Source organism: Gigantopelta aegis, chromosome 2 (assembly GCF_016097555.1).
Source record: "Gigantopelta aegis isolate Gae_Host chromosome 2, Gae_host_genome, whole genome shotgun sequence".
Classification (NCBI taxonomy): domain Eukaryota; kingdom Metazoa; phylum Mollusca; class Gastropoda; order Neomphalida; family Peltospiridae; genus Gigantopelta; species Gigantopelta aegis.
This window is the reverse complement of record NC_054700.1, coordinates 39,328,648-39,342,897: the sequence shown is the minus strand read 5'-3', so window position 1 is coordinate 39,342,897 and position 14,250 is coordinate 39,328,648. Positions and strand designations below refer to the sequence as shown.

The 14,250-nt window shown below is 34.0% G+C and overlaps 1 protein-coding gene across 8 annotated transcripts in view; it reads right to left on the bottom strand.

Moving 5' to 3' along the window:
• Nucleotides 1-14,250, bottom strand: part of LOC121385226 (casein kinase I-like) — a 74,495-nt gene that overhangs the window by 29,205 nt on the left and 31,040 nt on the right. For all 8 annotated transcript variants that reach the window (XM_041515829.1, XM_041515838.1, XM_041515812.1 and 5 more), the window contains 2 exons: nt 1,850-1,998; nt 791-1,025 (listed from right to left, as the gene is read on the bottom strand). In XM_041515829.1, the coding sequence (XP_041371763.1) occupies nt 791-1,025; nt 1,850-1,998 (384 nt within the window). The remainder of the gene's footprint in view (nt 1-790; nt 1,026-1,849; nt 1,999-14,250) is intronic.

Genomic DNA, 14,250 nt, shown 5'->3' with positions numbered 1-14,250 from the left:
ACAATTCAGAACTGTTAAACAGTAGTTGCTAATCAATGATCCCTATCAAAATTAAAAAACCAAAATGTTCCCAGTAGGGCTGAGGTGGTCATTTTGCATACGAATAGATTTTGCTTTAAAAATGACCAGTCTGCTGTTTATGTCCTAGAATAAATGTGCGGCTCACCAAGAAATGCAAATGTAGGAGTTGCTTACTTAGTTAGACAAACTGCTGCAAACATACATCCGACAATCACTGTAGGCCCCAAAGGTCCCGTAACTAATGAAATAAATTATTCTGATGCAAGAGAAACCTTGGTTTCATATTTCCCTAAAGCCTACTAAGAAACTACGGTCCACTTAATATCGCTAAAACCAACTGAGAAACTATGGTCTACTTAATAACACTGTGTGTGTTATGAACACAAACCCTTAAAAAAGGGAGACGTTTGTTTTGTTTAACGACATCTCTAGAGTACATTGATTTATTAATCATCGGCTATTGGATGTCAAACATTGGTAATTTTGACATATAATTTTAGAAAAAACCTGTTATATTTTTAAATTAGTAGCAAGGGATCTTTTACATGCACCACCCCACAGGCAAAATAACACATACAACAGCCTTTGATATACCAGCTGTGGTGCACTGGCTGTAATGAGAAATAGCCCTAAGGGCCCAGCAACTTGGATCAATCCTTGACTGACTATGCATCAATCGAACACTTTACTACTGAGCGATGTCCAGCCCAGTGTGTTGTGAACACAGGCCTTTAAGTAGACAAACGGATCAATCTACTAGAACATGTACCTTTTCCTAAATGTGTGTTTATACTCATGTAGCGTGCAGTTCCCGTCAGACTTTTGTGTTCCCTGTATGGTATATGTTTATGTGTTTCAGGATCTATATATTCTTTGGCCAGTCCAAAGTCAATAACATGAATGATATGCTGTTTCTTGGTTGATTGTCTTCCCACAAGAAAGTTCTCGGGTTTCACATCTCTGTATATGAGGTGTTTAGAATGAACATATTCCATACGTGACAACTGAAAGGAGAAAAAGAAAAAGTTTAAAGGTACAGAACACAATTTGCTATTGAAAATCTAAAAGATTCTCAGGTACAGAACTGTATTTGCTACCGTAACATATCAAATAATTTCAGGCACAGAACACAATTATTTGCTTCAGTAACATACTACAGTAACATATCAAATATTCTCAGGTACAGAACACAATTTGCTACCGTAACATATCAAATATTCTCAGTTACCGAACATAATTTGCTACCGTAACATATCAAATATTCTCAGGTACAGAACACAATTTGCTACCATAACATATCAAATATTCTCAGTTACAGAACACAATTTGCTGCATCAAAATCTAGAAGATTCTCAGGTACAGAACAATGTTCTATATTAACATCTCAGACTCTCTCTAAATGGATTAGTATCCAAAAATACTTTTAGTGTGCTAAGGTGTTCCTTATAAATGAGTTCAGTGACATTTCTACATTAAATATCTAAAAACATCTTTTGATTTACTACATACATACCTATCAGAGTAGACAAAATGAAGAAATTGTAACATTTGGGGGTTTTGACATTTGGTAAAAAAAAAAAAACCCTCACTATTGGTAAAATTACGTCTTTAACCTAGTATTAGCATTCTATAAGACATACACCGCACAAGATTCAATTGAACGAGTGTAATACACTCAAATATTTAAAGTTTCAAATATCTATTTAAAGTAACATTAAGTTTACTTGTGAGTTTGCCAAAACACTGTTTGAGAAATAGAATTAAAATCTGAATTGCATATTATCAGCACAATTAATTGATAATGTTGAAAACCATTAATAATACACACCAACTGTATAGCGACCATGAGTACAGTCTTGAGCGAAAACTTGCGATCACAGAGGTCAAATAAATCTTCCAAACTGGGGCCTAACAGTTCAAGCACCAGTGCGTTGTATTTCCCACATGGACCGAAGTAGTAAACTTGAGGAATGCCATCTGAAAGATGAAAGAAAAAAGCATGTTCACAAAATTGGAAAAATTTACAAAAATAAATTTTCACTACATGCACGACTCAAACTTAACAATGGCACCAATGACAATATAAGATATAAATTGCAGTAGGCCGGGAGCATCACCAACATCACTTTTGTGCCATTGGATAAAAATTACTGCCATAAGTAAAACTCCTCACAACAGCAAAATTAATATACTTGGTGTACATTATCTGCCAGTATTTAACATTTATACATTTAAAATATGTCCACATTCAACAAAATAACCTTTCAGTCATATTTATTTGCTGCAAAAGTCACCTTTTTCAAAAACAAATCCGTAGGCAGGACCAAACAGTCATCGGTGGGCCATTTCACTCACACCAATTTTTTTTTTTAATGACGAGGGTGATAAATTTTAAAGTTCAGTCCCTGTTATGTAAGTAATCTACAACAGATTCAGACAAATGAGATGATGACTTTGCAGATTCACAATCCACACAACAGGGTTTTTTTTCTTTATACCTGATGAACCTACAAGAAATTGTTAATTATCTGTGTATGTTAGTTTAAGCATGTAAAATTAATACCTACAGTGTGGGCTTTCTACACTAAACCAATTCTTCAAGCGTGTTAATCTACACACTGTAAAATTAAGAATTTGCTGTTAATTATTAATAATGTGTCCTCCTTCCCGTATGGAAACAGGTTCAAGTCGATCATGTGTGAAAAGCGAATATTCAGCCTATATGCCATTAATTTATTATTGTGTATTGATCTCCTTGCTCATACATACAGGAACAAGTGAATAAAACCACCTAGAAACACAGAAATATGAAACTATATGCATGCTGGATATATATTCACAATGTACACTGTCAGGTGAAACCAGAACCTCTGTTTTAAACGGTTAAAAATAGGGGAAAATAGGGATAAATGTGAATTCTGCGATTCAAATTAAATGTCTGGCTTATCATAAACTGATTTGTTGAACAAATAAAAAAATAACCTCAAAACGTCATGTTGGAACTACGTGTAGATGTAAATGTAACAGTTAATGCGGTCACTGCTGGACTTTGTCACTTGAGATGAAACAATAATGACAAGTTATTTAATCCTGTTGCCCATCACAGATATCCAATTTTGACAAATATCTGACAATCCCAAAACAGACATTTTTTTATTTTTATTTTGATTAGCGACACTTGGTGATATGTTGAAAATTGAGTAGTGATCTCTAAGAAATTTGTATAGCGAATTGCAATGCGATACTGAACATAATGCTCTCTGTTAAACCCTGTCTTTATTACAATGAAATCAAACAGCTGGTGCACTGTAACACAGATTATACTAATAAAAAGCATTTGAAAATAGAGATGTCTATTCTCAGAAAGACCAGCCTTCAAAATTACTACAGCAATAAGCAATGCTACCATACACACACAAAAAAAGTTGAACATTGTAAAATTTACCTTCAATGGCATTAATAGCTATTTACTCTATTGTCTATACTACATTGCCATCGTAAGATTATCTAAATTTTGAGGTTTGAAAGAAAGTTTCTCAGGTTTTGACATGAAATCACAAAATATTTATATTCCACACACACATATATATACATAATTTTTACAATTCTGCTAGAATCCCCCCCCCCCCCCCACCCCCCATTTTTAAAAACAACAACTTCAATGCCGAATACACACTAACACACATTTTATTATGTATTTAAAGGGACTATCCTCAGTTTGCAGCCATTGTAAGATGAGGCTAACAGGTTTTTTGGCAACTAAAATTACATATTAATTAAAAACATTTTTTAAAACAAAACACACTTTTTCTAGTCCTTTTTAATTTTCCTCGTGATATGTATTTTTTTAAACAGGTATACAAAATTATTGGAAGTTAAAATCCAATTTGAGCTACTATAAACATTAGGATAACAACAAACACCTTGTTTATACAGATACTGACATTACAGACAAGAAAATATACTTAATATATTCAGGCCTCTCTGTGAGAGGCGAGCAGCGACTCCCACGCACCTCATACTCGCCTAAAACTTAAAACTGGTGAGTAGTTTATTGCTCGCCTCAATCATTTTGCTATAGACTATTGTTGAAAAAAGTCATGACTTGAAGAACTGTTTTAAATTGTAAACCAATTAAGGCAATATTGTTAAAACAGCCATTTCATTCTTTAACACTAAACTATCACTGCAACAGAACGCAACAGAAACATTTTGCATGCTTGCGTGAGAAATCTGTTTTCACTAAGGGTATGTTTTCATCATACACTAGTGGACGTTAGATCGTAGCTGAAAATGGCGAAAGGAAAATTTGTAGAACTATCATTCTAAATAAAGCTATACACAATTTGTTTGTTGTTTATTTTTAATTTTTGAAATTGCTCTCCTTATTTGGTATTTCTCGCCTGGGATCATATTCAGGAGAGTAGTGGATTGCTCTCCTGCTATTTTGAAATGGAGAGGCCTGTTATTCATAAAAAAAAAAGACTTTGTTAGTCATAAATATGTTACACTGGCTGCACACTCAAGACAGTCCCTTTAATAAACAACATTCTAACATCAGAAGTAACAAGTACTAATGTGATAATTACATTTCACCAATCATACCATGGATACATATATATGCACCGGAGAAAACTGTGAGAAATTAGCAAACTGTCGTGAATAAAATGGTCCAAATTTCCATGGCAACAGTAGAGAACCTACTACTAAGAGGAGTCTAATGAAGTGCAAACAGCTTAATCAGTGGGCTACTTGTGGCATGGAGATAACGAACACAAAGATGAGCTGCTTCCATTGGAGCGGGAGACCTGCTATAAAGAAAAACCCATTAAACCATACGTCGCTAGACCCATCACACATTCAAGATCCTTGCTTATTAAGTATCTTAATCTTGGGTGTGCATACTATCTTGCTTTCATAAGCCAAAGCTTTTCCCATAAAATATTTGATAGAAACGCATGTATGTACATTGTATCTACCACAAAAAGCTTTTGACAAATTATTTTATAATTTTATAAAAGTAGTTTGACTTCATTTTCATTTGACTTAAAAAAGAAGAAAATAAAGAGAGAAAAATGTTATTATATTGTTGCAATAGAACCAGTAAAACACGCTTATATTGCCACAATAAAAATATTGTTTTGTTTTGTTGTTAAGAATATCAGTGTCTGTATATACAATGAAACTCTTCTAAACCGGACACCCTCAGGACCAAGTAAAAAGTTTGGTTTTAAGAGGTATCCGGTTTAGAGAGGTTCTCTTCTGTACATATATTAAAAAAGGGACTATGAAAAATGTCTGGTTTTGAGGGAATTCCAGTTTATAGAGGGTCCGGTTTTGAGAAGTTTTACTGTAGATGGTATTTGAAGAAGCCAAGACTAGTCTATTATACCTCTCAATAATTTTGTACATTTATATGAAAAATTAGGAAGTACTAGGAAGTAAAATGAAGTTTTAGTTACTACAAACATTAGGATGACCAGAAACACAGATATTTATATTCTAACATGAAAAAACAAAATGAACGTGTAATTTTACTTGTTCTGTAAGTCACAAACATTTTACAATGGCAGAAAACTCTGGAGAGTCCCTTTAACATACAACGGTCAACCACAATCTTGTTTCGAGTCCTGTGGAAATCTGACTGTCAAAATAGATTAGTCTAAATCATAGATGTTTACTAGTATGAAATAAGTGTTCTTAATATTCTTAGACTGTTCTAGTCCCATCGATTACAATATGCACTTTAAAGTAAAATCTTAAAAGTACATGTACACCTCATTAATATCATGATTTACAGTAGCCTATTACACACACTGGATTTAGCAAATGTAGTCATGCTGTTCTATTTTTGGCACGTAAGCATGAACCTATTACCCCATTATCATATTTTTAACTCTGTGAGTTAAAGCAAAGACAAAGAATATCCAGTTGGTTGAGGGGCTGTAAGGTTTTTTGTTTGTTGTTTTCCTTATATTTTTTATAACCTTTTATAGCAATTACAAATTAAAAAACCCAAAACAAAACATTAATGTAGTTTTTGGTGGGGTTTTTTTAATCTCGCCCGACGTCACGCCAGTCGATATACTGTACACTGTATACAGTGCATTCCCCAATTCATATTTCCCGCCGTTATGCACACGACACTCACCGGAAACGGAAATACAGTGAAACCCCTCAATACCGGACATCCATGGGACCAAGTAAAATGTCCGGTTTTCAGAGGTGTCCGGTTTTCAGGGGTCTGCCTGGACGGAAATACCTTCCGTTCTCCATAAAATAGGGAAAGTGTTAAATGTTTCAAAATGGTGGTTTTTGTTTTGATTTTTTCAATTGAAAATACCTTGAAATTTTGAGTTCAAAAAGTGGTTTTCGGCAAGTATTTTCGCTTGACAACAATGGCGGCACGTCGCGGTCATTTTCAGGGATCGATAGCTGATTGTGACAGCTAATTTGATAATAAATTTGATCGTTTTACCAACAACGAAAATTACCAAATATTGCAATATGAATCTTAGTTCGGGTTTAAAAAAAAATTCTGGTCAGAAAACCACTGTTATCGGGAATAATGGACATAAATACTGGACAGTTGGCCACAAATGCCCGTAAGTAAACGCAACGTTTTAGATTTTTTGCCTAATTTTAATCACCATTAGCCGATCTAAAATAATAAAAATTACTAAAAAAGACACGAAAATAATACTTACCGATTCATATGTGAACTTTATTTCATGTATTTATAAAACATTTAAGTGAATATATGTGAGTAAAAATTATAAACTTGTACCCACTCAACGTGGTTTTTGTTAAAAATTAATCCAGTAGTCTAAAGGTTAAGAGTAAGCAAAAGTGACGTTGGTTTTGCATGGTCGAAAAGATGTTTTATTTTGATATCAATTTTCAACATGACGGAATATCCAGCTAAACGTCGCCGTGTTAAACTATCACTCGATGATAAACTTAAAATAATTAAAAGTTTCAAAAGTATATTTAAACCAATGTTAAAATAATTTTTTCAACATTTCATTGTTGTTGTTGCTGTTTTTAAACACTTTATCACTTTCCCTATTTAATGGAGAACGGAAGGTAGCTAGGTTAATGTAGATCCCTGTGTGTATGTGTGTTTCAAAACACAACTACCTAGTAGGGGCACTTGTGGTTTATTTTTTTTATTACGTACCTTCAAATTATTTCTGTATATAACCACCACATGTAATCAACCCCTGCAATAGCCCACGGCAATCAGCAATGGAGGCTTACTGGGATGGATATTATTACAGAACATTGCGATGCATCTGCAAAAAATCAGGTATGTTTTGTTTCTTCAGTTCAAAAACTAATTCCTGATGGGACACGTTAGGTATTACGTAACCACCAGCTCGCCAGAGGGCGTATTCACTGGGATGGTACAAAATGGCTGTGCCCGTTATATATAATAGCCGTCACATTTAAGCGTTTTATTAATTAACTATACGATTATACTTGTTGATATTAAGCAATAATATAAGTTGTAGAAGCATCACGAGGGGTATATGGCTTTTTATGTACCCTCTGTGTGTTCTTTTACCCCGAGATGCTTCTACAATGAATTTATCTTGCCGACATGTTAAACCATATAGCCAAATAATCAAAATAACGCCAGACAATAATTGTTAACAATTTATTAATGTAGCTGTACCACGCTGACGCGATCGAAATCACTTGCCAGTGACGAAAAATAGTTCCATCGATAAACAAGTTTTTAACTTCAAATGTTTGTAATAATAAAAAAAACATAACCTTTTTTTATCAGAAATGTATGTAGTAAAAAAAAAAAAAAAAAAAAAAAAAAAACAACAACAAAAAAACAAGAATATTGCTAATCGCGCATTAATACAATAACACCACAACCATAATTAGGTGGCTGAGTTCAACATTGCAGCTTTTAAATGTATTGAAATAGTGAATTTTATAGTAAAAATAAAATTAATTATGTATACTTGATTGATTATCAATGTTATTTATAATCTAATTATTGCTTTAGCATTAACTGTGGTGGCTGGAAACTGTTGGAAATTACAGACGCGGTATAAGAGAATTTGGCTCCACCTACAGGGATATAAGGGATTTGTCCAATGAAAAACAACCAATGATATTAAAGAATTTTACATGAAGGCGAGATAATGTGCGTTATATATCGTTGAATATGCATACCAGGCCAAATACCTTAATTGTCCCTTCCTTTAATGATAATTATTATCGGCACTTTTATCTCTGGTCTATATTTTATTTTATTTTCATAGCATGTTGAGGTGGGTTTTTTTTGCTGTAAACATTTTTTAAAAATTTAATTCAATTCAACTGAATATATGACGTTTTGGTTCTTAATTTACTTATAGTTAGTTTTTGATTTTTTAAATACATGTACATTATTGTGGTCTATAGCGTATTCGATTTTGTTTCAGTAGACATTTTCTTAATTGTAGGGGTTGTGTCATTCAATTCAACTGAATATACTACTTTCTTGTTCTTAATTTATTTCAAGCTTGCTTTTAAAAAATAATAATAATACATGTACATTATTGCATTTTGGCTTAGTTTTTCCAGCCACGACTTCAGAAATCTAAAAATTATTCGCCCAATGTGAATAAGCTTCTCGAAACCTAGCTACAAGGAAATGAGTAATTAAGGTATCTTTTATGTGTGTCATATAAATAAATACACTGCGCCAAACGTATCTGAAAGATTTTGTAACATGACGTAAGCTAATCTTAAACAGTAATAAACTGTTGGGATGAAATGACATGCCGTACATCAACACATGATTGCTGTAGGACAAGAACGTTACCACACACACACACACACACACACACACACAAACACCAAACAAATAGGAATACTGATATGGATGGATAACATCATGCTTGTATGTGTACGATAAAACTTGTCAGTTGGATGTGCACAAGCAATCATGTACAGTGTGTGTGTGTGTATATATAGGTGTATATTTATTGTCACAATGGGCGTGTCGTGCATCTACACTTGGAAGTGAGAACAACTGACAGCAATAAAATATATGTACATTCTTAGCATTGTCCTATAAATTAAAGATTCAGATGTGCATGTATATATAGACAGTAAATTTACTCCCATTAATAGTACTCTCACCAAGTTAAAAATAGTTTCATGCCTCGCCAGTTACCAGCAGGAAAATCAATATCAGTTTTATTTTTAGTACTCTTTTTTTTTTTAACTAATAATTATTACCAGTATAAGATACAAGAAAAACAGATTTTAAAAAAAACAAGAAGAAAAAACAGAAGTAAAAAGAAAAATATGTCACCTACTAAAACAAATTCTCAACCTATAAATTTAAATATTTAAATTCTTATGCTTGTGTCTGCTATATACATGCACAATTATTTTACTGTTATACAGCACAACATCAATCCTTTATTATTGTTCATATTGTAAAATACTTTATTTTGCAGAAACTTAATTTTAGTGTTTTTCACACAAATCTATTTCGCACATAATTCAAGATCCCATGAAGAATAAAACATATCAAAATTGTGAATAGTAAGTAACACACTATCAGAATTTAAGGTCCTAATAAACTGGTGATTGGCAAGGCTATATTCAAGACACATAAAAGCAAGATGTACCCAATTGTTGTTGGCTTTTATTATCATGTATATTCAGTTTCTATTCACCTTGACAGAGCTTAATGAAGAATACCCAAAAATATAATTCATGCATATAAAATGATTTTTGACTTGCACGAAAATTGTGAACCACAAAAACAAAATATTTCACATTGCCCACTTGACTTTAAAAACAGAGTTTATGTTGTGTGCTACCCTGTGGACTAAAACATTGGAACAAAATCACTTGCTGGTAATCATCAGTGATCTTATAGATCTACAGTTAGTGTCTTCTCTCGTGTGCTGGGGTGCCAATAAACAAGCATTCCTTTCCTTTATTATTCTGCATATACATGACTGTACAGTATTAGTATATAAGTCATCACAGCTTTGCTATTATTATTTAATGTTATGACAAACTCAGACTGTTAACTCAAGAGGAATGTACAGTCAAACCAGCTGAAGTGGCCACCTCAATTAAGCCACTACCTGTCTTAAGACATCTTTTCATTTTCCAAAATCACATGACACACAAACCAACCTGTAGTAAGCAACCACCTGTCTAAGAAGGCCACACTTAGATGTTACCTTCCGTAGGTGGTTGACAACAGCTCGACTGTATTGTACTCTTAGTTTTTTACTTATCTGTACTGCATTTGATGAATCTACAGCCAATAATGTCAACTTAAACTCCGAGAAGTACAATCTTAGTGATTTGGTGCTTCTTTTCACTGTCTTTAATAACCCATGTGCAAGTTAATTAACTGCAGCAGACAGGCTTGATACTGACAATAGAGTATAGTCCATCCACCTAGGCATTCATCCTTTACCAGCCTCAGGTCAAACGTGAAGTTACTAAAATGTTCGGACAGTGCACAAGTGGAAGTGGTTAGTTGTTAACTGAAGTGAAATCATGCCAAAATCGTTCATGGGCAATGAGCAATTCCAAAAGTTCAATCAATAACTACAAACTATAGCAGAAATTGGGGGGGGGGGGGGGGGGGGGGGGGGGGGGGGGGGGGGGGAGGGGAGGGGGAAAAGAGGATTTTTTCTTAGTTTTTTGGTGTCTTAAAATGTGTCTAAAAGGCTGCAAATAGAATTAAGGGAATCAAAGTGCTGTTGAGAGAATTTTACAATGTGAAAGAGGTTAAAGACGGACAGTTTTAAGTATTTGCAAATTTCTTTTTACCAAGAGTTTCTTCCTTATTTTCACAAAATTAAAAATCTGCCTACAATCTCTGACTGGCTTCACATTTATGGGGGTTTTTTTGGGGTTTTTTTTTCCCTTTTTCATTTATTTGCCACCCAGAAGTCAGCCAGGTAGCAACCATTTTTCAATTGCTTTGCATGCCTCTGATAATTGCACATTTGTATAACCTATTTATGGGTTACACGAAAATAAATTTATGCAATCTATTTCCTTTATAGGTAACTAGGTCATTTATCAGATCCTAATCGAGCCAATGAAATGGTGTGTTTTGGGTTGGTTTTTTTGGCTACTTTCATTATCTCTCAGTTAATTATCACGTTTCTAATGAAAATATTCAACTATTTTACTTCAATTTCATCACTGGAAGTAGTAGTGCAGTTTGATAATCAGAGCTGCTGCATGGGGGGTAAAATTATGTACCATACAATCTTGGGATATTTTTTTATAATTCTTAACAGATAATAGTAAGAAAACTACTGTTTAAAAATTGTCAAGGTACATGAAATGCATTGTGCAGTTTCAAAACATTAAAACACATAATCATCTAAATGTAATAGCAGTGTTTCTGCCAGAAAGAAATTTTTGAGTATGGCTCTATGGAATTGAATGCAACAACTGTCAACAGGGTATTGGGGGGGGGGGGGGGGGGGGGGGGGCCCTCCCCCAGAAAGAAAATGGGTTAAGTTTAGTGTTAGGTTTAAGAAAATAATATATTAATGACAAGAGTAATTTTGTCAAAAGGTTAACTCAAATAAAAAAAAATTAAAATTTACAAATTTTTTGGGTATAGCACCATACCCATTTTACCCTCTGACGGGCATTTATTGTCTGTTTTGTTTTTGCTTGGTACCCTCAAATTCTTTTCTGGCTGAAAGCCTGATAATGAAATATTACGATTCAAACTGAGAGTATAATTCGGGATGGGACATATTGAAACATTATAAAATATACATGTTACAATGTACATGTACCAATAAATGTTCACTTATACTATTTTTATCAAACATTCCCCCGCTCCCTTCTATATATACTATTTTTATCAAAAAAATTTTCCCCCATTCTATTTTTAAATGAAAATACTCCATAAAATAGCAAAAAAAAGGAGTAAAGTTTGTTTTATTTAACGACACCACTACAGCACATTGATTTTTAATCTTATCGGCTATTGGACGTCAAACATGGTCATTCTGACACTATTTTTTTAGAGGAAACCCGCTGTCACCACATAGGCTACTCTTTTATGACAGGCAGCAAGGGATCTTTTATTTGCGCTTCCCACAGGCAGGATAGCACAAACCATGGCCTTTGTTGAACCAGTTATGTAGGTGTAAACCACTTGCACCTACCCATTGAGCCTTGCGGAGCACTCACTCAGGGTTTGGAGTCGGTATCTGGATTAAAAATCCCATGCCTCAACTGGGATCCGAACCCAGTACCTACCAGCCTGTAGACCGATGGCCTAACCACTACGCCACCGAGGCCGGTCCATAAAATAGCAAGTAATATTTACAAAACTAGTAATTAACAATGACAGGATTCTTTCGGACCTAACATGGATGATTAGGCCAGTAAATCCTGAGCAATGGATGGCAGGTGTTAAATATGGTGCTCATTCTCAACACCTTGATTTTTAGAACCAAACATTTCTTCGACCAGTTTTGTTCTGTTGATCCGCCTCATGGTGTAAACAAGCGCTATTTGCATGTCCGTGAGGCCAGTCTACTATTTAGTAGTATACTGCCAGCTGCTTGTCATAAAGTTAGAAAACGTGATTAAATAAAATTAAATACTGTTTAACCTTCTGAGTACTGCAGGCGAGATATCTCGCCTGACGTCACGTCAGTTGACATACTGTACACTGGAAATATAATAAAAGAAAAAAGGTTTTTTTTCAGAATGGTGGCTTTTGTTTTGATTTTTTCAATAGAAAATACCTTGAAATTTTGAGTTCAAAAAGTGGTTTTCGGCAAGTATTTTTACTTGACAACAATGGCGGCACGTCGCGGTAATTTTCAGGGATCGATAGCTGATTGCGACAGCTAATTTGATAACAAATTTGATCGTTTTACCAACAACGAAAATTACCAAATATTGCAATATAATCGTAGTTCGGGTTTTCAAAAAAATTCTGGTCAGAAACCCACTGTTATCGGGAATAATGGACATAAATACTGGACAGCTGGCCACAAATGCCCATAAGTAAACGCAACTTTTTCGATTTTTTGCCAAATTTTAATCATCATTAGCTGATCTAAAAATAATAAAAATTACAAAAAAACCACGAAAATAATACTTACCGATTCATACATGAACTTTATTTCATGTATTTATAAAACATTTAAGTGAATATATGTGAGTAAAAATTATAAACTTGTACCCACTCAACGTGGTTTTTGTTAAAAATGAATCCAGTAGTCTAAAGGTTAAGACATGTTGCATTGTTGATACTAAATGTTTGATTACTAATGACAAGTTTTAAATTGTATTAGTGGTGTTTTGTCATACTGGTTAATGTAAATCTAGGTCACGTGGTTGAGTTCATTTCCACTAAGAGGTACGTTGGTGAGGAATACATACTGTTTCTCACTTATATACAATCATTATTAGTTTAACTTTTCTACATTTACAGATTATATTTCAAACATATTAAATGGCAAATTATAATTCATATCTGCTATATCTACGGATATATTATAAAGACCAACATGATACATCCCTCCGCCCTAGCACAGAAATACAACTCTCTCAAAACCGGCGTGAAACTGAATGAGCATTTTTCCACTTGTGAAACAGTTGCGAGCCAGTGTTTTGATAGCAATAACATATAAAGACGTTTCCTTTGTCTTTATTTTGGATGACTGGCAATACTCTCTTGAGTTGGACACAAAAACAATTATGTACAGTATTCCGTAATAAATCATCCAAGTAAGTTAGGAGGGTAGTTAGAAAACGAGGTCATGGGGTAGAGTATGATCAAGATTTACGCACTTTAAAGAAGAAAAAAAAGATTTTTTTTTATATATATATATATATACATTTTGTTTTCATAAAATACTTCTCGTTCCAGCCAGTGCTCCACAACTGGTGTAACAAAGGCGGTGGTATGTACTATCCTGTCTGTGGGATGGTGCATATAAAAGATCCCTTGCTGCTAATCGAAAAGAGTAGCCCATCAAGTGGGGACGGCGGGTTTCCGCTATCAATATCGGTGTGGTTCTTAACCATGTCTGATGCCATATAACCGTAAATAAAATGTGTTGAGTGCATCATTAAATAAAACATTTCCTGCTTTCCTTCCTCAGGTGAGCACTCTTCCGACCAAGTTAGATCACTCAATGTTTGTTCAGCATGTATGTACAACATTCTCAAACAGAACAATAATAAACTCTATTAGCA